Here is a 26,541-nt window from a genome sequence, read left to right as displayed (position 1 = left end):
TTCCTGATTCTAGGTGCTACGAGCATTGCTCAATCGGTCTGGTAAACAGTCCAGTGCTAGGGACGCTGGACCTTTTCCAAGCGCCAAGGACACGTCAGTGCACAAGCCATGTGAGAACCTTGCACTCAGGAACTGACTCTTCAATTAAACCTAAATCCAAATGCCATCATTGAATGCCAACTGTCACACAGGACTGCTCTGGGAGTAAATGTCTGGCCTCATGTCGTGCTCTGCGCGGCTCTTCAGTAAAAATGGCTTTCATCTCATATTCCCGGGCAGAAACTGCGGATCATACGGCCCCACGGCTGTGCTCACTTCTACATACCTCAGCTCACGTTCTCACACACAGCTCTTACCAGTTCCAACTACAAATGAAAACTGACATTAGCAAACTAGGGCCAGAGCTAATTCTGGCCCATCTCTTATCTTGTTCATATAAATAAAGTTTGGGGCACTTGGGAGGCAGCGGTAGCTGAGAGTTCGAGGCCACCCTGAGGCTACATAGTGAATTCCAGGTTAGCCTGGACCAGAGTGAGACCCTACCTCGAAAAACCAAAAAAATAAAATAAAAATAAAAATAATGAGCCGGGCATGGTGGCGCACGCCTTTAAATCCCAGCACTCGGGAGGCAGAGGTAGGAGGATTGCCAAGAGTTCGAGGCCACCCTGAGTCTACATAGTAAATTCCAGGTCAGCCTGGGCCAAAGTGAAACCCTACCTCAAAAAAACAAAAATAAATTAAATAAATAAAAATAAAAAAATCAATTTTGGGTTTTTTTGTTTGTTTGTTTTGGTTTTTCAAGGTAGAGTCTCACTCTAGCACAGGCTGACCTAGAATTCACTATATAGTCTCAGGGCGAACTTGAGCTCACAGAAATCCTCCAGCTCTGCTTCGAGAGTGTTAGGATTAAAGGTGTGTGCCACCACACCCAGCTTTAAATAGTTTTATTGGTACTAATTTATTTACTAGGGCTGCTTCCATTTCCAAGGTGTAGTGACCAAACTGAATAATTGAACAGAGATGGCCCTTAGCCAAACTTTCACAAATACTGGTTTAGAGTTTAGGCATTTCAGAAGACACAGGATTTTGTATTAGTTGTTAAGTACAAACATTTATTTCATTATGTAAATGGACAAATGAATGATATTTATTTTATTTTATTTATTTATTTTAGTTTTTTGAGGTAGGGTCTCACTCTAGCTCAGGCTGACCTGGAATTCACTGTGTAGTCTCAGAGTGGCCTCAAATTCACAATGACTCTCCTATCTCTGCCTCCCGAGTGCTGGGATTAAAGGCATGTGCCACCACGCCTGGCTTATTTTAATTGTTTAATGTTTATTTATTTATTTGAGAGAGATAGAGGCAGAGAGAGAGAGAGAGAATAGGTATACCAGGACCTCCAGCCATTGCAAATGAACTCTGTATGCATGTGCCATCTTGTGCATCTGGCTTACATGGGTCCTAGGGATCAAACCATGGTCCTTTGGCTTTGCAGGCAAGCACCTTAACCACTAAGCCATTTCTCCAGTCCTTAAAAAAAAATTTTAAGAGCTTTCTATCATAGCACTGGATAGGCTGAGGCAGAAGGATTTTAAATTTGAGGTTAACCTGGGTTACACAGTGAGATTCCATTTGAAAAAAAATTTAAAAAATAAAGAACTTTATGCCCAGTGTAAGCCGGAAGTACTATGTGTATAGAACAGACCTCTACTCCCAGATCAATTTTAAAATCTATTTTATATTTAAATTCAATTTTATATTCTGTTTATTTCACGTATTCTGTCACAACTTTCATCACATACCTTTATAGGAATTTTCTTGTCAAAATCGGGGAAGTGAATTATTTTATTTAGCTTGGACACATACAGTATCATTACTGTGGCTGCCATCTGAAGAAAAGAAAAGAAATTTCAGCAAAATATCTGGAAAGCTTGATTGAGGTGCAGTGACATAATCAGAAGAACACATTCATAAAAAAGAAAGCCAAACATTTGCATTTTCCAGGTTCAGAAAAAAAATTTCATGATGGGCTGGAGAGATAGCTTAGTGGTTAAGGCACTTGCCTACAATGCCAACGGATCCAGGTTCAATTCCCCAAGACCCACATAAGCCAGATGCACAAGGTGGGGCATGTGCCTAGAGTTTATTTGCAGCCACTGGAGGCCTTGGCATGTCCATTATCTCTCCCTCCCTCTCTCTCTGTGTCTCTCTCAAATATATAAATAAAAATAAAATATTTTTTTAATTTCATGAAATGCTAAAATGTTTTCCTTGCCACTTTAAGAGTTCCATCAAAACTGTAAAAATTTATCATCAAATATACTCACACATGGGCTAGAGGGATATCTCAGTGGTTAAGATGCTTGACTACAAAACCTAAGGACAAGCTAGGCATGGTGATTCACACCTTTATTCCCAGCACTCGAGAGGCAGAGGTAGGAGTATTGCCATGAGTTCAAGGCCACCCTGAGACAACATAGTGAATTCCACATAAGCCTGGACTAGCGTGGGACCCTACCTCAAAAAAAAAAAAAAAAACTAAGGACCTGGGTTCGATTCCCCAGTACCCACACAAAAGCCAGATGTACAAAGGGGTGCATACATATGGAGTTCTAGAGGCCCTGAAGTGGCCATACCTTCCTTCCTCTCTTTATTTCTCTCTCCCTCTCTGTATCTCTCTGCTTGAAAATTAAAATATTTTTTAAAAAATACATATGCACATTATCTTAGGAGACTCTACAAAAGGTGACAGAGGCAGAAAAGGAACTGTCACTGAATGACCAACATGGCCAGCGCTGATGTGGCTCCATGTTGACCTTGGACCACACTTGTCTTATTTCAAGACTGTGGTCTATCAGCTTCTCCCGTAAAGGGCCAGTGAGGATGGAAGAAATTTAAAATAAACACCCTTTTAAGCAGATGAAGGTGGAAGAAGACTTTTTGAAACAAAGAACAATATAGCAGGTTATTGGGGCTGAACATGATCAAAGTATACACGTGAACAATGTCATGAAACTCATCTATTAAAAGTATCTTTAAGGGGCTGAAGAGACGGCTTAGCCTAAGGACCCCGGTTCGAGGCTCGATTCCCCAGGACCCACGTTAGCCAGATGCACAAGGGGGCGCACGCGTCTGGAGTTCGTCTGCAGTGGCTGGAGGCCCTGGTGTGCCCATTCTCTCTATCTCCCTTTTTTCTCTCCCTGTCTGTTGCTCTCAAATAAATAAATAAATAAAATAATTTTTTTTTAAAAGTACCTTTAAGAAAGAAAAGTAGAGCCGGGCGTGGTGGCACACGCCTTTGATCCCAGCACTTGGGAGGCAGAGATAGGAGGATTGCCATGAGTTCGAGGCCACACTGAGACTCCATACTGAATTCCTAGTCAGTCTGGGCTAGAGTAAGACCCTACCTCGAAAAAATTTTTAAAAAAGAAAGAAAAGTAAAAACATACTTTTTAAAAAAATTCCAACATTTGGGCTGGAGAGATAACTCAATGGTTAAGATTCTTGCCTGCAAAGCTTAATGAACCATGTTTGATTTCCCAGTGCCCACTTAAAGCCAGATGCAGAGTGGCACAAGCATCTAGAATTCGTTTGTCACAGCTGGAGGCCCTGGTACTAATATTTGTGTGTGTGTGTGTGTGTGTGTGTGTGTGTGTGTGTGTGTGTATCTCTTCTCTCTATTTCTCTCTTCTTACAAATAAATAAATAAATATTTTTTTAAATTCCAACATTTTGGGCTAGTGAGATGGCTTAACAGTTAAGGTGCTCGCCTAAAAAGCATAAGGACTCATATTTGACTCTCCAGGTCCCTCATAAACCAGGCACACAGTGACACAAGTGTATAAGGTTGCACATGAACACAAGGGGGCACACACATCAGGAGTTCGATTGCAATGGCTGGAGGCCCTGACACACCAATTCTCTCTCACACACACTCTCGCATTAAAAAAAAAAAAAAAAAAAGGCAGGCAGTTTGTGGAGCTTGCCTCAAAAAAAAAAAAATCCAACATTTTGATAACACAAAAGACAAATTAAGAAAACAGAGAGCCTGGCATGGTGGTACATGGCTTTAATTCCACGATTCAGGCAGCAGAAGTAGAAGGACTGCTGTGAGTTCGAGGCCACCCTGAGATTATACAGTGAATTCCAGAATTCCAGATCATCATGGGCTCCAGTGAGACCCTACCTCAAAAAAAAAGAAAGAAAAGAAGGAAAAGAAATTGTTGTAAAATGGATTTTTTTTTCTGTAATCAAGCCAATAAAATAAACATCTCAGTTAAGTTTTATAAGTCTAGAATATGCTAGGTATTCTAGAAATATTCCCTATTACTGAGGGGGGCATAGGATGTTTGTGTATCTGTGTGAGAACAGGCACCGGTGCATGGTGTGGGGATCCTCACCTACAGCCCTGTCTGAGGCAGGATCTCTGCTGCTCTCTTCTATAACGTTCCGGGCTAGCTGCTCCTCACCCTTTGGAGGATGCTCTCGCCTCTACCTTCTTTGTCGCCACAGGAGTGCTAGGATTACACCACAATGCCCCGCTTCATGTGGGCTCTGGGGATCAGAACTCAGGTACTCAGGCTTGCATGGCAAGTGCTTCATCCACTGAACCAACTCCCCAGCCCTCCATATTAGCATTTTGAAACTGGAAAACAAAACTTTTAGCCACATCTTCCTGTGCAAATTTTGGAACCTACTCATTCTCATCATATTAGCATTTAAGAACTGCTTCACCCAGGTTGTCATCCTAAATGTAAATCCTAATGAATTTGCAAATATTTCTGATACATTTACGTAACTTGGGCTCAGCCTGAATGAGGCTAGGTTTTTACATAGCTTTGTAATTCTTTGCCCAACCCTGAAATTATAGAAAGTAACCCTGGCGTCATTTATCCAAGAATGCAAAAGTTGCTTTGAGGAGCAGAGCCTGAAGGATAGGAAAGTAACTCAGAAGTGAGCCAGCACAGCCTGGGAGAAGAGAAAGAAAACTAACCCTTGGAGTGGTTTAAACAAGGCTGAACCTGCTGCTTCTGCTGAACATCGCTGCTGATCTCCTGTTCGGAGCCTGTAGACTGTGATCACAGGCGCTCATTGGGGTTTTTATTGAATAGCCAAAAAATAGTAATACATGAGCAAGCCAAACAATGTATGGACAGAGGGCAAGGAACTTGTGACTTTGGGTAATCCTCAAATGTTTGCTAAAGGAAGGGGTGTAGGGGCCACGCATGATGGACTCTGCTGACCCAGAACTCACACCCACTCCACTCACAAACGCAATCACACTAAGCCCTGTCATCTTCAATGGCTCTGAGCAGTTCTGTGGGCCATTCACTACTGACTATGTTGTCTTCAACACTGTGGCTAGCGTTTCTCACGCATGCACACTTGTTCTGGGCCACAAGTCTAACCCGGCCACCAAGAAAGTTGGGCAATGAGCATAGCTTAAGATCATTGCTTGTCAATGTTGGCCATCTGTACTGTACAAGCCAAAGGTATACCAAGGCACAGGAAACCTAGCCAGTCACATTGCTTTCAATGGGTGGATGGCATGGTTGTGAGATTAACTTCAGGGCAAGTTACAAGCCATTAATTTAGAAAATTGGGGCTGGAGGGATGGCTTAGCACTTAAGGCATTTGCCTGCAAAGCCAAAGGACCCAGGCTCGATTCCTCAAGACCCACCTTGGCCAAATGCACAAGGTAGTGCATGCGTCTAGAGTTTGTTTGCAGTGTCTGGAGGCCATGGTGTGCCCGTTCTCTCTCTATCTCTCTCCCTCTCATTCTTTCTCTCTGTTTTTTCTCTCAAATAAGTAAATAAAAATATTTTATTTTAAAAAAAGAAAATAAGGCATTTCACAGAAATATACTCACAGAAGTTATTTGTAAGATTCATAAGAAAGTTTCCCATAGTTCTTTCCCAGAGTTCATTCCCAAATTTTCTTCTTATAGTTTATTCCCACAGTTCTTAAATGGACTAGTACCTATTTTAAAATGAGTATAATTCAGATTTTCAAAATTAGGTCTGATTAGTCTCTTTCCACAATCATTTACAAATCAGAAAGGCTTTTACTTCACTGCATATAAGCATGGGTTAAAAAAATAATGAAGGATTACTGACTTGGGAATAACCAAGAACACAAGATCATATAGTCACTGACCTTAAGTATTCATTTCTACATACTTTTGCATTAAAACATTTAGAAAGTATTTTGGGGTGTAAGAAAACATATCTTTCAGCCAGGTGTGGTGCACACACCTTTGATTCCAGCACTCAGGAGGCAGAGTTAGGAGGATCATCATGCGTTCAAGGCTACCCTGAGACTACGTAGTGAAATCCATGTCAGCTTGAACTAGAGTGGAACTCTACCTCAAAACAAAAAAAGAAAGAAAAGAAAAGAAAAGGAAACATCTTTCTCTTGTTACAATTTCCGCCCCCCCCCCCCATAATAACGTTGTGAAGAATTACTTCTTAGCAAAACCTTTAACCAGTAATGTTTATGTAAAGGACAGGCTTCCTTGGATTCATAACTAGATAATTACTGACAAAGGCCAGGGGTGTACCTTGGTATTGAGTACATGCTTAGGCCCCAGGTTCTCTCTCTAGTAACACACACACACACACACACACACACACACACACACACAAATTCAGTTAGCAAATGCAACTTCTATTACTTGAAGTTTTAAAGATTTCCCTCTACACATAAAGCAAAATCAAAACAGAAAAATCCTGTATTATTTGTCACTGTTGTCTTCTGGCCATCACCAGCCCAGATAAAAAAGAGTAACAAGCCACAAATTAATATTAATGGGAACTGGAAGGACAGGCAAATGGGTTCATTATGAAAGCTGAGCCAAGTTTATTCTTGTACTTGAAAGCAAAAATCGGTCAATAAATACATCATCACAAATAACCAGACGTAATGTCTCACACCTGTAACCTCAGCACTCGGGAGGCTAAGGAGGGAAGATCGCCATGAATTTAAGGCCAACCTGGGCTACAGAATGAGTTCCAAGTCAGCCTGGGGTAAATTAAGACCCTGCCTCAAAAAAATATATATATAGCATGAAGCAGATCGTAAACATATCCTGCCTGGCCCATTGATTTTTGCAAAAATTTCCATCATTGCTTAAAGTTTAGGAATTTGGGGCCTTGGTGTGAAAACACAAACTCTCTTTTTCTTTTGAAGAACTCCTGAGTCCTGACATTAGGAGGTGGTAGGCCCCACCTCATCTCCATGACCGTGGTCTTACCAGGGCAACCTTAAGTAGGCATGCTTCCAGGGCACAGGTATTCCTCCAGCCCACGCTGCCTGCCCCCCACCCTCTCATTCATTCAGACCTCAGAGGTCAGCTTTCAGTCTTCTGGCCATCTGCTTTAAAGTAATTAAAGCCAAATAAGGAACTTAAAATAACTGCTTTTCCCACTAATCCATGGCTCCTAGACTACAAAATAAAATGAAGTGCGGCATCACTTTATGTTGTCTTGCCAAGAGCTCCATGATACTCCAAAATGCAGAGAGCATCTATGCGAAAGAACTGAAATTCTCTTGTACCCCATGACTAGTTAAGAGACTGATTCTCTTTCACTTACCTGTCCAATGCCAAGAACAAGTGGCGATGGGAAACTACAAAGAATATAGAAAAACAATTCAGTTAGCAACATGCATATAACATATGTGAGACTACATGAAACACTGATAAAAGCTTTGTAAAGTGACAGACAATATAAATTTTCTTTTCCTTTTCTTTAATTGGCCATTGCTACATTTGGCAATTCTCTTAGGCCCTTTGAGGGTAAAACACATGATTATGTAAACAGAAAAACTAAAACAGGGCTGAAGAGATGGCTTAACAGTTAAGACACTTGCTTGCAAAGCCAAAGGATAGAAGTTCACTTATCCAGGACCCACATAAGCCAGATGCACAAGGAGGTGCATGTGTCTGGCATTCATTTACAGTGGCTGAAGGCCCTGGCATGCCCATTCTATGTCTTCCTCTCTCTCTGCCTCTTTCTCCCTCTTTCAAATAAATAAATCAATCAATAAATACTAAAATAATCTGGTGATTATTAAAATCCATCATTTTAGAAAGAACACTGAATACAAGCTAATCTCTATATTAAAAAACTATGTGAGTTCCAGGTCAGCCTGGGCTAGAGTGAGACCCTACCTTGAAAAACCACACACACACAAAAAAAAAAAAAAAAAAAAAAAAAACTCTACACATTAATGTTAAAGAATTTGAAAAGAGGAGCTGGAGAGATGGCTTAGCAGTTGAGGCACTTAACTGCGAAACCTAAGGACTGAGGTTCAATTCCCCAGAACCCGTGTAAGCCAGATAAATATGGTAGCCCTGGTACACCCATTCTCTCTCTCTCCCATTCTCTCTGTCTCTGTTCTCTCTCTCTCTCTCTCTTCCCTTCTGCTTACAAATAAATAATAAATTTTAAAAATTAAATAATTGAAAGAGAAGCCAGGGGTAGTAGAACACATCTTTAATCCTAGCACTTAGAAGGCTGAGATAGGAGGATTGCCTTGAGTTCAAGGCCACCCTGAGACTACAGAGTGACTACAGGTCAGCCTGGGCTAGAATGAGACTCTATCTCAAAAAACAAATAAAAGAAATTGAAAAGAGTCAGGTCTTGTAATGCATGTCTATACCAGCTTCTTTAGAGACTAAGGCAGAAGGATTGCAAGTTCAAGGTCTAAGCCTGAGCAACTCATTGAGACCCTGTCTCTGAATAAATGAAAGCAAAAAGGAAGCTTAGCATGGTGGCACACGTCTTTAATCCCAGCACTTGGGAAGCAGAAGTAGGAGGATCGCTGTGAGTTCGAGGCCAGCCCAAGAAAGACTACATAGTGAATCCCAGGTCATCCTGGGCTACAGTGAGACCCTACCTCGAAAAAACAAGGAAAAAAAAAGTAAAAAGAGAGCTGGGATATAGATATGTAGTACAACACTTGACCTGGCATGCATGCCATTCAACTCCTATCAGCACAAATATAAAGTAAATAAAATAAGGAGCTGAGGGAGCTGGAGAGATGGTTCAGTGGCTAAGAAACTTGCTACAAAGCCAAATGACCCAGGTTTGATTCCCCAGTACCCAACTAAGGCCAGATGCACAAAGTGGCTCATGCATCTGGAATTTGTTTGCAGTGGCTAAACACCCTGGCACACCCATTATTTCTGCGTGTGTGTGCATGTGTGTGTGTGTGTGTGTGTGTGTGTGTGTGTGTGTCTTTTCTCTGTCTCTGCTTACAGATAAGTAAGTAAAATTAAAAATAAATGAATAAGGGGCTGAGGAGATGGCTCCGTCATTAACGTCCTTGTTGTGCAAGCATGAGGACCTGACTTTGGACCCCGAGCAGCCACATAAAAGCCAGTTACAGCTGCGTGTGCCTATGACCCCAGTTCTGGGGAGATGGAGATGGGATCCCTGGAGCTTGCTAGGCAGAATAGTCTAGAAGGATCAGTGACCCTACCTTTTATTGAAGGTAGAGAGTGACTAAAGAAGACATTGATGCTGACCTCTGGCACCACACATACCTGCACATACGTGCACACCCGCACACACATAGCCACACGCATACGTGCACACAAACTACATACACATATATTTGCAAAAAATAGACAAATTAATTAAACTTCTTTTTTGGAGGGTAGGGTTTCGAGGTAGGGTTTCACTCTAGTCCAGGCCGATCTGGAATTCCTTGTGTACTGTCAGAGGGGCCTCGAACTCATGGCAATCAGCCTAGCTCTGCCTTCCAAGTGCTGGGATTAAAGGCATGCACTACCACACCCAGCTAATTAAACCTTTTTCCTTTTTTTTGAGGAAAGCCCAACAGACTAGCCTTTAAAAAAAATACATATATGACAGAAAGAGAGAGAAAATTGGTATGCCAGGGTCTCCAGCCACTGTAATCGAAGTGCAGACATGTGTGCCATTTTGTGTGCACAGGAGACCTTGTGCACTTCCGCCACTTTGTGTGTCTGGCTTCTGTGGGATCTAGAAAGTCAAACGTGGGTCCTTAGACTTTGCAAGCAAGTACCTTAACTGCTAAGCCATCTTGCCAACCCCAATTAAACTTTTAAAAGAACATGTAAATAAAGGTCATGATTTAAGAACTCATTATTGGGATGCATTTCCCAGGACCCACATAAGCCAGATGCATAAGGTACTGCATGTGTCTGGAGTTCGTTTTCAGTGGCTGAAGGCCCTAGTATGCTCATTCTGTCTGTTTCTCTCTCCCTCTCTCCCTCTCTCTCTCTCTCTCTCTCTCCCTCAAATGAATAAAATACATTTTTTTTTAAAAAAAAAATCAGTTTTGCTGAGACTACATAGTGAATTCCAGGTCAGCCTGGGCTACAGCAAGACCATACCTCAAAAAATCCAAACAATAAATAAATCTCAGTATCCCCATGAGATCAATTATACTCAAAAAAAAAATCTAGAGAATCAGTGAACCTAGGTGAAAAGGGAAGCATGTAAATGTTATGGAAACTGACATACTGATCCTGAAACTGAGTAGAAAGTCAAAAAAACAAAAATCACCCCAGACAATCTTGACACAGAAGGGATTTAGAGAATGGCTCTACTGAGTGTCAGAATTCATTTAATCAAATCTATACAAGACTTCACAGCATCTGTGTAAGAGGAAACAACCCAGAGACAGGGACAAAAGGTTCCCATGGACCCCTGCTTTATAACAAGGTTTGTCTACAAATGGCACTATGAGCCTGATCCTTACCTCACACATACAAAATTCAGCCCATCTTGGCCTTACCTTTTCCTCCATTTTGCAAACCCTTCCCTGACTCCACATCATTTTCTTAGGCTACTGAAAACTAAAATACCACCAAAAGCCTCAGTATCAAAGTAGAAATGCAGCTGTCTCCACCAGGATAAGGAAAGAGTGAAGAACATGTCTACCTTATGAGACAGTGTCCACTCAAGGACAATGACAGTCCAGTGAGCTCTAGAGAACCCCAAATGGTGCTGTCCACACACCCCCTTCCCAACAGAAGCATGTATTCCCAACATGAGTGACAGAAGCTGCCTTCTGAGACTCTATCAAGGAGCCAGTCTAGGCAGGGTATAAAGGCCAGGGCACCTCACCCTAAAAAGGAAAGCTCCGAGTGCCATCCCAGATCCAGAGCCCATGACATCCATGGTGTGCAGCCTTTGTTGTGACCACATCACAGCCCAGCTCCTCCCTCTGCTCCATTGGTAAAGCCCTTGCTGGGCAAGCCTGAGGACTCGACTTTGACCCCTCGGCAGCCATGTAAATGCTGGGTGCAGCTGGTGACCCTTGTGCCATCTCGGTGCTTAAGAGGCAGAGACAAGAGATCCCTAGGGCAAGCTGGCTAGCTAACCTAACCAAATCAGTGAGCCCGGTGTTCAAATGAGAGGCCATCTTGCTAAATAAGTTGGAGAGTGACTAATGAATGACGTCAAGCTCTGGTCTCCAAGTACATGCATGTCTGCATACAAGTGAACACATATGCATTCACATCACACACAAGGAAGAAAAGAAGCGAAGAAGGGAGGGAGGGAGAGAAGGAGGGAAAGAAAGGGAAATTTAAAAATAAAAGACTAGGGCTGAAGAGATGGCTTAGTGGTTAAGGCACTTGCCTACAAAGCCAAAGGACCAAGGTTCAATTCCCCAGAACCCACGTAAGCCAGATGCACAAGGTGACGCACGTGTCTGGAGTTCACTTGCAGTGGCTGGAGGCCCTGGTGTGCCCATTCTTTCTCTCTTTCTCTCTCTCTCCCTCTCTCTCAAATAAGTAAATAAAATTTCTCCTCTTTAAAAATAAATAAAGACTGGTTTTCCTGACATGAAGAAAAAAACAAACATGTGAAATCTGCAGATCCAAAAGCACGCAGTGTGTTGTAGAAGCACCTGCTAAAGCATATTCAACAAAAGAAATAGAGAAAGGAGACCTACCCGACTATAGGATTTCACCAGTCAGGGGAATGAAAGCACTGAACTCAGGACTGGAGATGCCTCAGGACTAAGAAGGACTTCTGTTGAAAGATGCATGAGACCCAAGGAAATGTACAATCCAGATAACAGCATTCTATATTATCACACAGGATTATGGAGGGCAGGAGAGACAGCAAGGAGTATGCAGCTGCCTTCCTCTTTCACGTGAGAGAACCTGCCTCAGTAAATAAAGAAGAGGGCTGAAGACTGGCGTGGTGGCTCATGCCTCTAATCCCAGCACTTAGGAGGCAGAGGTAGGAGGATTGCCATGAGTTCGAGGTCACCCTGAGACTACATAGTGAATTCCAGGTCAGCCTGGGCTAGAGTGAGACCCTACATCGACGAAAAAAAAGAAGGGGGCTGGAAAGATAGCTTAGTGGTTAAGGCACTTGCCTGCAAAGCCTAACAACCCGAGTTCAATTCCCCAGTACCCAGGATAAGCCAGATGTACAAAGTGGCACATGTGTCTGGAATTCGTTTGCAGCAGCTAGAAGCCCTGGTGTGCCCATTCTCTCTGGCTGTCTCCCTTCTCTATCTCTTTCGCCTGCAAATAAATAAAGAACTTTTTTTTTAAATTTTTTTTTAACTTATTTATTTGAGAGTGACAGACACAGAGAGAAAGACAGATAGAGGGAGAGAGAGAGAATGGGCGCGCCAGAGCTTCCAGCCTCTGCAAACAAACTCCAGACACGTGCGCCCCCTTGTGCATCTGGCTAACGTGGGACCTGGGGAACCGAGCCTCGAACCGGGGTCCTTAGGCTTCACAGGCAAGCGCTTAACCGCTAAGCCATCTCTCCAGCCCAAGAACTTTTTTTTAAATAAGTAAGCTAGATGTGGTGGCACACGCTTTAATCGCAGCACTCGGGAGGCAGAGGTCTGGATACCAGTCTCTCCTGCAAGACTGCTGAGAAGCCGCCAGCACTGCTTGAGATCTCTCTCTGGGGGAGAGAAGTTCCTCCTCTGACTGGTACCAGGCTTTGGCCTTTTTCTCACAGCATGAGATTCCTGGGGAATTCCAGTATCTTGGGGTTCCTTGTTCCAGTAGTCTGATAGCCTAAGGAAATGACACAAGTGTCTCTTTAGAATACCTTCCTGCCTGCCCTGCCAGTTATATTTGCACATGCTCACAGCAGGACAGGCATGTTGTTGTGTCCCTAGAAGAGTTACTGTGTGTCTGCAAGGGACTGTCAGTGGTTCCAAGGGCAAATAACAAAATGTGAACAATTGGTTCAAGTGCTAAGACTTTAAAGACCATTTTCCATTAACTGGTGTACAGCTAACTCTGCAGTAACACAAAGGGAATAGAAAGTTCAAGATTTCAACAGTATGTATGAGCCCAGAGCACAAGGACAGTCCAAGCCCACAGCTTGGGACTCCAGCTGCTTTTAAGGGGTCTGAAGGAACAGTGTGTCCAAGAGAGAACCAGGTGTGGGGCCTGGGAAGGTAGCTCAGGGGATAAAGTGGGAAGCCTCCCCAGCACCCCCATAAATGCCTGCATGCATGAGGGCCACACTACAATTCCTGAAATCCCTGAGACAAACTTGCTAACTAGACTAACTGAATCAGTGAGCCTTAGGTTCAAGAGAGATGCCTTGCCTCCATAAATAAGGTGGAAAGGGGCTGGAGAGACGGCTTAGTGGCAAAGGCCCTTGCCTGCAAAGCCAAAGGACCTTGGTTCAATTCCCCAGGACCCACATAAGCCAGATGCACAAGGGGGCACATGTGTCTGGAGTTCATTTGCAGTGGCTGGAGGCTCTGGCACAAAGTGATGCAAGCATGCAAGGCTGCGCATGTGTACAAGGTGGCGCACACATCTGGAGTTTGATTACAGTGGCTGGAAGCCCTGGTGCACCAGTTCTCTCTCTCCCCCCTCTCTCACTCACTCTCTCTCTCTCTCATTAAAAATTAAAAAAAAAAAAAGGCTTGGGCTGGAGAGATGGCTTAGTGGTTAAGCGCTTGCCTGTGAAGCCTAAGGACCCCAGTTCAAAGCTTGATTCCCCAGGACCCACGTTAGCCAGATGCACAAGGGAGCACACACATCTGGAGTTCATTTGTAGTGGCTAGAGGCCCTGGCGTGCCCATTCTCTCCTTCTCTCTCAGCCTCTTTCTCTCTCTGTGTGTCACTCTTAAATAAATAACTTTAAAAAAAAAAAAAAAGCTTAAGACATCAAAATAAAAGAGTGACTGATTGGGCTGGAGAGATGGCTTAGCGGTTAAGCGCTTGCCTGTGAAGCCTAAGGACCCTGGTTCGAGGCTCAGTTCCCCAGGTCCCACGTTAGCCAGATGCACAAAGGGGCGCATGAGTCTGGAGTTCGTTTGCAGAGGCTGGAAGCCCTGGCGCACCCATTCTCTCTCTCTCTCCCTCTATCTGTCTTTCTCTCTGTGTCTGTCGCTCTCAAATAAATAAATAAAAATTTTAAAAAAAAGAGTGACTGATTGAGATGGGCAGGGGATATGATGGAGAATGGAATTTCAAAGGGGAAAGTAGTGGGGAGGGAGGGTATTACCATGGGACACTTTTGATAATCATGGAAAATGTTAATAAAAATTGAGAAAAAAATAATAATAAAAATGAAAATAAAGGCTTAAGTGAGGTCAGGGGAAGAGATTGAGTAAAGGAAAAGTTGAGAGAGGGCTAACCAAAATCTAAGAGGATATAAATAAATCATATGGAAACCTACTTTTTTGGACAATGGAACACTCAAGAGTCATAGATTGTTACTAGAAAATTTTCAGTGCCAAGGATGGGATACCTTCCAGTAAGTTGTTGTTCAGGGAGGTCTCTGATGTGCCCAAAACATTACAGGCCACTGCCAAGGCTCTTGGTTTCCCACCAGAAATAGATGGTAAGACCCTATTTCTAAAGACTCCACATACTTGGGCTGCAAGGCCACTGAGAAATCATGCTGGAACTGAGCTGCAAACCTCCTCCATGTAGATCAGCTGACAGAAAGCTGGAAGAAGACAGTCTGCATGCAGTTCAATGAGAGAGAGAAAAATCACCAGTGAAGATACTCAACAGTGAACACTGAAGGCCTTATATTTGGCCAGCCAGGCTAAATGAGCCAATGGGTGCAATAGTGGCACGTCTGTCATGGTGGAAACCAACTGCCCTCTAATTGGACTGAAGGCCTGCTCCATGGGAGGGAATACATGCCTGATACTGAAAACCTACAACAGGGGTAGTCATGAGCCCTAGGGGTGTAACATCTGCTGCTGTCTGGCTAAATGTATATACTATGCTCATCAAACTGCCCAGTAAGCACTTATCTTAATGTTCATACCCATATAATGCTACTCTCACTTTTGGTAGAGAACCTTCTTTTTTTAGATGGCGGTGACCTTGAGATGACTCAGAAGGCATTGTGGTGCTGCAAAGAAGTGACAGAGGAGTGTTCAGCACTGAAATATCTCTATCACACCTTCCATGGCTCAGGGTCCATTGCAGAAGAGGTGGGGGAAAGAATGTAGGAGCTAAAGGAAGGGTAGGGCTCCTTACAACGTGCTCCCCCAGACACAATATGGCCTGGATATCCATGACCTCACAGTGCCTGACACTACCTACTCAAGACCACCATAATAGGAAGTAAAAGATCATGACATCAAAATAAAAGCAAGACTGATTAAGACAGGGAAGGGATATGATGGAGAGTAGATTTTTAAAGGGGAAAGTGGGGGGGGGCAGTACCATGGAATATTGTTTACAATCATGAAAGTTGTTAATAAAAAATAAATTATTTTTTTAAAAAATCTCCCACCAGGTGTGGTGGCTCACGCCTTTAATCCAGCACTTGGGAAGCAGAGGTGGGCTGATCATTGTGAGTTTGAAGCCACCCTGAGACTACATAGTGATTTCTAGGTCAGCCTGGGCTAGAGTGAAACCCTATCTCAAAATAAAAAATAAAAACTCGGGCTGGAGGAATGGCTTAGCAATTAAAGCAGTAGCCTGCAAAGCCAAAGGACCCAGGTTCAATTCCCCTAGGACCCACATAAGCCGGATGGACAGGTGACGCATGTATCTGGAGTTTGTTTGCAGCAGCTGGAGACCCTGGTGTGCCATTCTCCCCCGCCCTCTCATAAATAAATAAAAGTTTTAAATATTTAAACAAAAAAATAAAAAAACTCCCCAAGCGATGCAGACTGCCAAAGCAGGTTTGGAAACCTCTGTGTGAAAATGCCCCAGGCCTCTGATGAATCATGAAGGAAACATATACAAGCACTGAGCAAATATTTGTTGAACTGAATACAACTAAATTTAATTCTCTGCTTTTCTTTTCTGGAGGCAAGGGCTTGCTATGAAGCCCAGGCTGGCCACAAAACTGGCAATCCTTCTGCCTCTACCTCCTGAGTGTTAGGATTATAGACACGTGCCATAATTGATACAAATTAGGAGCAAGGGAGCCTTTTGTTTCCAGTAGGTAAGTTAGCTAGGCCTACAGAACATGGATGCCACCTTACCTGTTCTGACACAACTAGAACTGTAGAACTGGGTCTGAGGCAGTCTGATCACACATGGCCACAAGCATCAACTCTAGCATCGCATTCCTGCTTCTTCCTCAGTTTGTCCCGGGATTAACTCTGTGGCTGATTCTTCTGAGTCAGCCTCTTGAGAACCAGCAACCAATCAGGTCCCTCCCTTACACACCTGGGCCTGATGATTGGCTCATCCTAATTGGATGCCTGATTCACATAAATGGGCCTGAAATACATGTGTAAGACTTCTTACTCCTCTTCTTCTGCTCTTGGCCCCTGTGGGAGAGGGTCCTTCTCCCTCTCCCCTCCCCCTGCCCAGACAGAATGGGAAATAGGAGAATCCTTTGGCTTGGATTTTCCATCTTAATCCTCTTCCTAAAATAAAAGGCATAATTTATCCTCCTCTGTATTTGTGTTCTCAATGCTTTGTTGATGCAGACAAGAACCTGAAACTTGAGAGCTTCTTGGCAAAGAAGCGCTAATTCCACAGAAAGCAATCCTTCATCACTATGTCCAGCTTTTGTATAGTGTGTGTGCGTGTGTGCATTCATGCATACTCATCTGTGTGGAAGACAACTTTAGAGGTTGGTCTCCACCTTCCACCTGGCTTAAAGCAGGGTCTCTCCCTTCACCAGGCCAGTTAGCCTGTAAGCTTCCAGACAATTCTGTTGCCACCTTCCTTCCTGCTGTGGGCATATTGGGATTATACCCAGTTGCTGTGATAGTTTGAATTCACGGTCCATAGACTCAGGCATTGTTGATTAAATTTCCTACTAGAGCCCCAAGCTGGCAGATCCCTGCTACAGGGGGTGTGTCACTGGAGGGCAGATATGGGAGTCCAGCCCTAAGGTGTGTGGAGAACAGTTTGAGCTCTGGCTGTTAGTGCCTTGTGGTGTTTGCTGACTGTTTGATGCTATCTCTCTGCTTGGATCTATCAAAGTGAGCCAGCTTCTGCTGCCACTGATGGGGTTCCCCTGGATGTTATAAACCTGGAATAAACCCCTTTCCTCCTATAAGCTGCTTTGGGGTGGGTGTTTGTCCCTCAATGTGAAGCTGACTGCACCAGTGGCGTTTAGGCATCTGGCTTTCCATGGGGGTTGGGAATCTGAACTCAGCTCCTCACTCTTATTTTTTATTTAATTTTTATTAACATTTTCCATGATTACAAAAAAAAAATCCCATGGTAATACCCTCCCTTCCCCCCCAACACTTTCCCCTTTGAAATTCCATTCTCCATCATATTACCTCCGCATCTCAATCATTATACTTACATATATACAATACCAAGCTATTAAGCACCCTCCTCCCTTCCTTTCTCTTCCCTTTATATCTCGTTTTTAACTTACTGGCCTCTGCTACTAAGTATTTTCCTTCTCACACAGAAGCCTAATTATCCATATCAGCTCCTCACTCTTGCGTGGCAAGCACTTTTATTCACTAAGCTATCTTTCCAGCTCCTTGATTCGATATATTCATTAAGCATCATTAGTAAATACTTTCATGTCATGAAGCACATTAATGAGAAACTCAAAATCCCCAACACCAAACCACCAGCAATAGTCCTCATGAATGGGATCCCCAAAAACCACGAGTGTCACCAATTGGCCACAGACTCCTACAATGCCTTTTGCTGCGGCTCCTCCAGGGCCTCACAGTTCACATGCTTCAGAGGACTTTCTTTCTAGCCAGCTAACTCTAACATTACCGTAAGTTAAAACTAACCATAAACTAAGACTACCCTTCTGTACCCCAATCAGAAATAATCTGTCCAAAAGGAAAGAGAAAAGAGTCCCCTAAACTACATTCCCACGACCTTGTGAACCAGAGAACTGGCAAAAACTCCTTCCTTCTGTCCTCCAACACATTCTATCCTCAAACAGCTAATACTGGGATCACATTTCCAGGGTTTATTGTAATTAAATCACTCCAACGTCTCTCCCCTCAAAATACGTGCCTCAAGCACTCTGAAATGAGAGAATGAACAGTACTTGAACAGAGCTCTCTAACTGTATAACATATCACATTACAGAAATATAGAAAATATTTATTTACATGGAGTTTAAAGTTTCTTGCCTTCCTGGGGCAAGAAACTCCATTTCCTCCTTCAGCCATACAACTCACGTTTTTCTTTTTTCAGTGCTGGAGATGGAACCCAGAGCTTCCTACATATTAGGCAAGCACTCTACCGCTGAGTTACACTTGACTCCCAGTCTTAAACAACATGTTACAGAGGAAAGGGCTATATAGTGTTAAGATGCTTCATCTCAATTTGTCAAAAGCTTTTCCTAGTGTTCACCTGCTTCTAATAACAGGAATGTGCTTTTGGAAGCAGCAACTGCTGTGGTCAGTTGGCATCCCATGAGCTCCCAAACAGTCCCATAGCATTCTGTTGCTTTAAACTGTACATGTTGATGTTTTCTTTCTTTCATCTTTCATCAGTTTGCACCATATGTACTTAATGGCTTAGTTTTGTGTCCACTTTAATTGCTCTGGTAGAGTTTGTGTTTCCTGTGAACACCAGAAAGCATGTTGCAAACACTAGTAGCAACTTGGAATATCAATAGCTATAGATCATCAATAAACAAGGGCTGGGAGATGGTTGTGCTGAGCAAACATATGAACTGAATTAGATTGCCAGCACCCACCTCAAAATCCAGGTATGGTCACACACACTTGCTCCCCCTCACCCCAGTGCTAAAGGGGGCAGAAACAGGAGAATTCCTGGGCTCCCTGGTCAGCCAGTATAGCCGAAAAGCAGGGAGCTCCAGGTTCAGTGAAAGACTCTGTGTCAGAGAAATAAAGCAAAAGGTAGAGGAGGACATTTGATGGCCTCTTCATGCATGTGCACATCAGCACATACATGTGCATATATCACACCCTATACATACTGCACATATACATACACACACCCCAAAGCAAATAAGTAAAAATAAATAACAAACACTTCCCTCTGCATTTGCTGTGTGCCCACACAAGCTCTGGCCATCTTTACAGAGGATCCTGTGCCCTTCCTGGCCCCGCTCCCTCGTGCCAGTACTGTCAGTTCTCCAGCTCCCACCAGCCAGGAATTCTTTGTACATGTGTGTATACTGTGTGTGTACATGGCCTGAGTGTTTACGTGTATATGAATGCACATGTGTAGAGACCAGAAGACAACCCCGGATGTCGATCCTCACCTTGTACCTTGTTTGAGGGTCTCTATGTTTGCCAAGCTAGCTGGCCCATGAGCTTCCTGGGGGTTCTCCTGTCCCCACCTCCCTTCCGGTTTTAGGTGCACCGGGATTACAGAAGCTTGTGCTCTAGCGTCCAGCTATATGAGGGTCCATAGGATCTTAACTCTGTACTCACATTTGTACAGGAAGCACATTTTCCTCAAACCTCCAAAGAAATCTGTTTAATCACATGTACTCTATCATGTGATTCCCATGCTAAAACCTTCCCAGAGGCTAGCAATTGCACCTAGACTAAAATTAAAACTATCACAACCTCCTGCTTCCACCTTGGCCTCCCAGTATCTGCTCTCAACACAGAGGCCAAAGTCATTTAGGTACACCCCAATGTAGAGCTCCCACCTCATAAACTAGTGATGGCCTCTGATGCCATTCCAAGCTAGGCACCCAGGATTCTCAGCCCGCCTTTTACCACTCCTTAGCAAACTCAGAATGTTCTTCCTCCATCTCCTGCAGTAGCTCGTTCCCTCGCTCAGATCTTAGCTAAATGACTCCTTCAGATCACTAATGGGCAATGGCTTAACTCTCCATATATTTAAAAAATAAAAATAAAGAAGGGCTTGAGAGATGGCTTAGTGGTTAAGGACTTGCCTGCAAAGTCTAAGGACTCATGTCCAACTCTCTAGATCCCACTTAAGCCAAATACACAAAGATGAGGCAAGCACAAGGTCGCACATGCCCACTAGATGGCACAAGCATCTGGGATTCTATTGCAGTGTCTGAGGTCCTGGCACACCAATTCTCATTCTCTCTCTCTTCCTCTCCCTCATCCTCTTCTCTCTAAAATAAACCAAAGGGACAGGAATCCAACTGCTTTTAAATTGTTGGACACATAGAGGTTGCTGGAGGGTGCTATGTGGAGGGCGGACACAGGAACTCTGCCCCTTCTCACATACCATAGCCTCCCCTATCCTTTGTAAGATTTTTGTTGTTGTTGTTTTGTTTTGTTTTTTGAGGTAGGTAGGGTCTCGCTCTATCTCAGGCTGACCTGGAATTCACTATGTAGTCTCAGAGCGGCTTTAAACTCATGGCGATCCTCCTACCTCTGCCTCCCGAGTGCTGGGATTAAAGCCATGCACCACCCACACCTGGCTAAGATTTTTTAAAATATTTTATTTATTTATTTGAGAGAGAGAAGAGGCAGATAGAGAGGAAGAGACAATGGGCACACCAGCCTTTAGCCACTGTAAACAAACTCCAGACACATGCACCCCTTGTGCATCTGGCTTACTTGGGTCCTGGGGAATCAAACCAGGGTCCTTAGGCTTTGCAGTCAAATGCCTTAACCACTAGGCCATTTCCCCAGCCCCTTTGTAAGATTTTTATAAGCCAGCAAAGGTCAAACAAGCACTAGCAATCCTTTCCCACTTCCTGTCGTATTTTCCCTCAAGAACCCTCCCTGTATGTGGCATGGTATAAATATTGCTAGTTTGGTCCACTAGAATGCCAGGTTAAGGATTTTGATGTGCTCTGCTCACTTTGGTTGCCCACATGCCTGGCAGCGGCTGGTGCACCCTGGCCTCATAGTAAATACCACTGAATTACTGAATGAACCAAGGCTCTGACCCCCCCCCACACACACACACCTTCCCTGCCTAATCTAGTGCTCTCTCCTACTTGTTCTCTTGGTTATCCTGCCACAGTGACTTCTGCTTCTCCAACAAACCAAGCTCATTTTCACTTCAGCACAGTGCTTTTGATATTCTTTTGTCTGGAATGTTCCGGCACCAACCACCCATCCCTGGCACTCTTGCATCATTTCTTCTCTTTCTCCTCCTCGACCTCCTTTTTTTTTTTTTGAAGCAGGGTCTCTCACTTTAGCCCAGGCTAACCCAGAACTCATTCTGGAGCCAAGGGTTGCCTTGAACTCACACTCATTGTGATACTCAATCTCAACATCCTGAGTGCTGGGATTAAAGGTGTGAGCCACTACAGCTGGTTCCTGACCTGTATCTGAAACCTGTTTTTAATTCTCTGTCTCCACCACTGAAATAGAACCTCCACTGCAGGAGACCTTTGCTGTTGTCCACGGCCAGTTCCCTCGTGCCGGCCATGGGCCCAGCACACAATAGGTGCTCTGTTTGCATCTATTAGAAGTGCAGCTCATCAAGCTGATGTTGGTCTCAGTTCCTCCAAATATAAAACAAAAAGGTGTAATAGACCCTCTCTTGGGTCTCTTTGAGCTCCAAATGTTTGTATGTTCTTGCCACACATGGTAGTTTACCCTGAGCCCTCACTGATGGCAGCCCTGGGAGGTCATTAACAGGCAGTACCTGGCCAGCTTTTGATTCTGAGAAAAGAGCTGACTATGGGCCTGATTCCAGGAGGCAAAGCCATTCACTGGTGGGACTGGGTTAAAACCCACCATTCTTTCAAGCTGCTGTCTCCCCAGCAGAACCCAACAGGACTGTCTAGTCTTCACAGACAGGTTCTAGGAAGCCTAGATTTGCTGGTTTGTTTCACCTAGTCAAAAACACACCTTGGGAACTTGTACTTATGTCCCCTCATTTTCCATAAACCCATACTTGTGATTTGACAATGAATCAGTTGATCAATATAAGCAAGATTTATCAACTCAGATCCTGTGAGGATGGGAAGAATTGTTCATTCAGTTAAAGGCTAGGGAGACAGCTCAGTGGGTAAAGTGCTTGCCAAGCATTTTGCCTTAGTTTGGAATCCAGAACCCACACAGAGCGTGTCTCAGTAGCACTGGTCTGTAATTCCAGGGCTCGCGTGTCAACATGGGGTTGGCAGGCGGAAAGCCCTGGAGGTCCAACCAACACACACAAATAAATAAAAGGAATTGTTCTTTTAAAATACACTTTGGAAACCCTTCATGATAAAACTCCTACAGAGACTGGGAACAGAAGAAACATATCTCAACATAAAAAAAGGCTATTTATGACAAGCCTACATATTACTAAGTGGGGGAAAACTTGAAGCTTTTCCACTAAAATCAGGAACAAGATAAGGGTGTCCACTGTCCCCACTTTTACTTAACTCTTACTGGAAGTCTTAGCCATAGCAATAAGGCAAGTGACACACATAAATTGGAAAGGAAGAGATCAAGTTATCATTATTTACAGAAGGCATAATTCTATACATAAAGGACCCTAAAGACTCTACCAGCAAACTGTTAGAGCTCATAAACCCCTATAGCCATGTAGCAGGATACAAAATAAACACACAGAAATCAGTAGCCTTCCTATATGCTAACAACAAACACACAGAGGATGAAATCAGAGAATAAATCCTATTCACAATTGCATCAAAGAAAATAATAAAGTACCTTGGAATAAACCTAACCAAGGAAGTAAAGGATCTCTACCATGAAAGCTTTAAAACACTCAAACAAAAAAGTACAGAAGACACTAGGAAAGAGGAAAGACATCCTTGTTCTTGGATCAGAAGAATCAATATTATAAAAATGGCAATCTTACCAAAAGCAATCTACAAATTTAATGCAATCTCCATCAAAATTCCACTGGCATTCTTCACAGAAATAGAAAAAACAATCCAAAAATTCTTTTGGAAGCACAAAAAAATCTCGAATATCTAAAACAATATGGAGCAACAAAAATAAGGCTGGTGGTATCACCATACCTGATTTTAACCTATACTACAGAGCCATACTAACAAAAACAGCATGGTACTGGCACAAAAGCAGACATATATATTAATGGAACAGAATGGAGCATCCAGATGTAAGTCTGGGTAGCTATAGCCACCTGATATTCGATAAAAATGCCAAAATTACGCATTGGAGAAAAGACAGCCTCTTCAGCAAATGGTGCCGTGGAAACTGGGTATGCATCAATCAAAGGATGAAACTAGATCCTTCACTTTCTCTTCATGCACAAGAATTAAGTCCAAATGGATCAAAGACCTTAATATCAGACCTGAAACTCTGAAACTGCTAGAGGAAAAAGTAGGGGAAACCTTTCAACATGTTGATCTTGGCAAAGACTTTCTGAATATAACCCCAATTGCCCAGGCAATAAAATCACAGATTAACCGCTGGGACCTCATAAAATTACAAAGATTTTGTATGGCAAAGGACACTGTGAATAAAGCAAAGAGGCAACCTACAGAATGGGAAAAATCTTTGCCAGCTATACATCTGATAGAGGATTAATATCTAGGATATACAAAGAACTCAAAAATTAAATAATAAGAAATCAAACAATCCAATTAAAAATGGGCTATGGAATTAGAGTTCTCAAAAGAAGAAATATAGAAGGCATATAAACATCTAAAAAATGTTCTATATCCCTAGTCATCAGGGAAATGCAGATTAAAATTATGTTGAGATTCTACTTCACTCCTGTCAGATTGGCTACCATCATGAAAACATAAATGCTGGTGAAGATGTGGAAAAAAAGGAACCCTTTATGCTGTTGGTGGGAATGCAATCTGGTCTAGACATCGTGGAAATCAGTGTGGAGGTTCCTAAGACAGCTAAAAATAGATCTACTATTTGACCCAGCTATAGCACTCCTAGGCATATATCCTAAGGATTTATCTTATTACCTTAGAGATACTTGCTCAACCATGTTTATTGCCGCTCAATTCACAATAGTCAGGAAATGGAATCTACGTAGATGTCCCTCAATTGATGAGTGGATAATGAAGATATGGCACGTTTACACAATGGAGTTCTACTCAGCAGTAAAGAAAAATGAAGTTATGAACTTTGCAGGAAAATGGATGGATCTGGAAAGGATTATACTAAGTGAGGTAACCCAGGCCCAAAAAGCCAAAGGTTGCATGTTCTCTCTCATATGTGGATCCTAGCTATAGCTGATTGGACTTCAGTGTGAGTAGGAATAAAACTCAGTAGCAGAGGCCAGTAACCTAGAAAGGGGATATAAAGGGAATAGAAAAGGAGGGAGGGGAAAGTTAATAAGATGACATTGTAGGGCTGGAGAGATGGCTTAGCGGTTAAGCGCTTGCCTGTGAAGCCTAAGGACCCCGGTTCGAGGCTCGGTTCCCCAGGTCCCACGTTAGCCAGATGCACAAGGGGGCGCACGCGTCTGGAGTTCGTTTGCAGTGGCTGGAAGCCCTGGCGCGCCCATTCTCTCTCTTTCCCTCTATGTGTCTTTCTCTCTGTGTCTGTCGCTCTCAAATAAATAAATAAAAAATGAACCAAAAAACTTAAAAAAAAAAAAGATGACATTGTATATATGTAATTAGAAGAATAGATGGGGTGAAAAGGCCTAAGTGAGGTCAGGGGACGAGACTGAGTAAAGGAAAGGTGGAGGGAGGGCTAATCAAAATCTAAGAGGATGTAAACAAATCATATGGAAACCTACTTTCGTTGGGACAATTGGACACCCAGGAGCCGTAGATTGTTACTAGAGAATTTTCAGTGCCAGGGATGGGCTGAGGAAACTGGATTTAAGTTCCAGGCAAACTTGGGCTACTGCGTGAGAAGCTGTCTCAAAACTCAATAAAAATCATAAACTCCATGTCGGGGATCACTTTTTTCCCCCAGCTCAGTGAGCACTAATTTACAGCTCTCCAAACGGAGCCGGGCGGCGGTGTGGCCCATGCCGGGAGCAGAGGCACGTCGCCGGGGTTGGGGAGGTCCCGCCCCGCCGCCCGGCCTCCCCCTCACCCGTAGGTGGTGAGCAGCGCCTTGTTGACCAGCACCAGGAGGAAGGAGCAGGTCCCGTAGAAGAGCGCCGACAGCAGCCGCGCCAGCCGGGAGGGCTCCGCGCCCGCGCCCGCGCCCTCCGCCGTCATGCCCCTGCCTCCCGCTCGCTGCGGCCCGGCTCGGCGGGAAGAGGGCGCGGCAGGAACAGGAAGAGCCGCGACGCGAACCCCAGATCCAGGCCCGCCCCCCCGGGCAGCGCCCCAAGAGTCGGGGCTGGATGCGAGGCCTCAGGCCAAAGCCCCACCAGCGCGGGCGGGGTGCGCCTTTCTTCTGCTGGAGTCTCACGTGTACCGCACGTCCAGGGACGTCGCCACGAGCCGGGTTTGAGACGTCTGACCAATGCGTGCACCCCACGACTCCAACCAAACACTTCCTTAACCACCAACACTTCCCAAGCGGGCGCTCCGTCTGGTGGCTTTCCGTTCCGCAGGCTCTGCCCGTGCGCCCCGGGGCTCCTCACCGCTCCGCACTGCTGAGAAGTAGCAAGCAAGCCCTTGTTTGCCCAGTACCCAGTCGATGGGCAGATTGGTTGTTTGCAGGGAACTAGCATGGAAAGTAGTGCCGGAAACATGGCTGAAGTGAGTTTTCTTTTCCTTTTTTCCAAAATATTTTAATGTAATGAGAGGGAGAGAATGGACCCCAGACACATGCACCACTTTCTGTGTCTGGCTTTATGGGAATCCTGGGGAATTGAACCCAGGCCATCCGGCTTTGGAGGCAAGCTCCTTTAACCTCTGAACCATGTCCCCAGCCCCTAGTTTTCATTTCTTAATGCCAGGAGTGGGCTGGATAGTAGGAGGGAGGCTTGCTCTGGGTACGCTTTGGCTTGTCCTCTCCTTCCTACAGCATGGGGGTTACCTCGACCTTGTGAAACCCATCTCCAGGATCCTCCTGCTCCACTGTCTTCAAGCAAGGATCCTGTATTCTCCACCTAAACTATGACTTTCGAAAATCTGTTTCATTTTAGAAATGCTAGACTTCCAGTTAAATAACATAGAGGCCTAATATTACTTTAAAAAAAAAAATAAAGTTCAGGGCTAGAAAGCTGCTTACCGATTAAGGCTCTTATTGGCAAAGCCAACAAACCCAGGTTGGATTCCCCAAGACCCACATAAGACAGATACACAAGGTGGCACCTGCATCTGGAGCTCGTTTGCAGTGGCTGGATGCCCTGGCACGCCCATTCTCTCTCTC

At 44.0% G+C, this 26,541-nt stretch overlaps 1 protein-coding gene across 1 annotated transcript in view; it reads right to left on the bottom strand.

Moving 5' to 3' along the window:
- The window catches only part of Slc35d2 (solute carrier family 35 member D2), a 97,803-nt gene extending 71,578 nt beyond the window's left edge, over window positions 1-26,225 (bottom strand). The window contains exons 1-4 of the mRNA XM_004656521.2: window positions 26,206-26,225; window positions 25,309-25,560; window positions 7,593-7,626; window positions 1,803-1,889 (exon numbers count right to left, since the gene is read on the bottom strand). Coding sequence (XP_004656578.2) covers window positions 1,803-1,889; window positions 7,593-7,626; window positions 25,309-25,560; window positions 26,206-26,225 — 393 coding nt within the window. The remainder of the gene's footprint in view (window positions 1-1,802; window positions 1,890-7,592; window positions 7,627-25,308; window positions 25,561-26,205) is intronic.
- Window positions 26,226-26,541: the final 316 nt, after the last annotated feature.

Source organism: Jaculus jaculus, chromosome 2 (genome assembly GCF_020740685.1).
Source record: "Jaculus jaculus isolate mJacJac1 chromosome 2, mJacJac1.mat.Y.cur, whole genome shotgun sequence".
NCBI classification, from domain to species: Eukaryota; Metazoa; Chordata; class Mammalia; order Rodentia; family Dipodidae; genus Jaculus; species Jaculus jaculus.
Note: the sequence above shows the minus strand (reverse complement) of the source record. Positions and strands in the feature narration are given on the sequence as shown.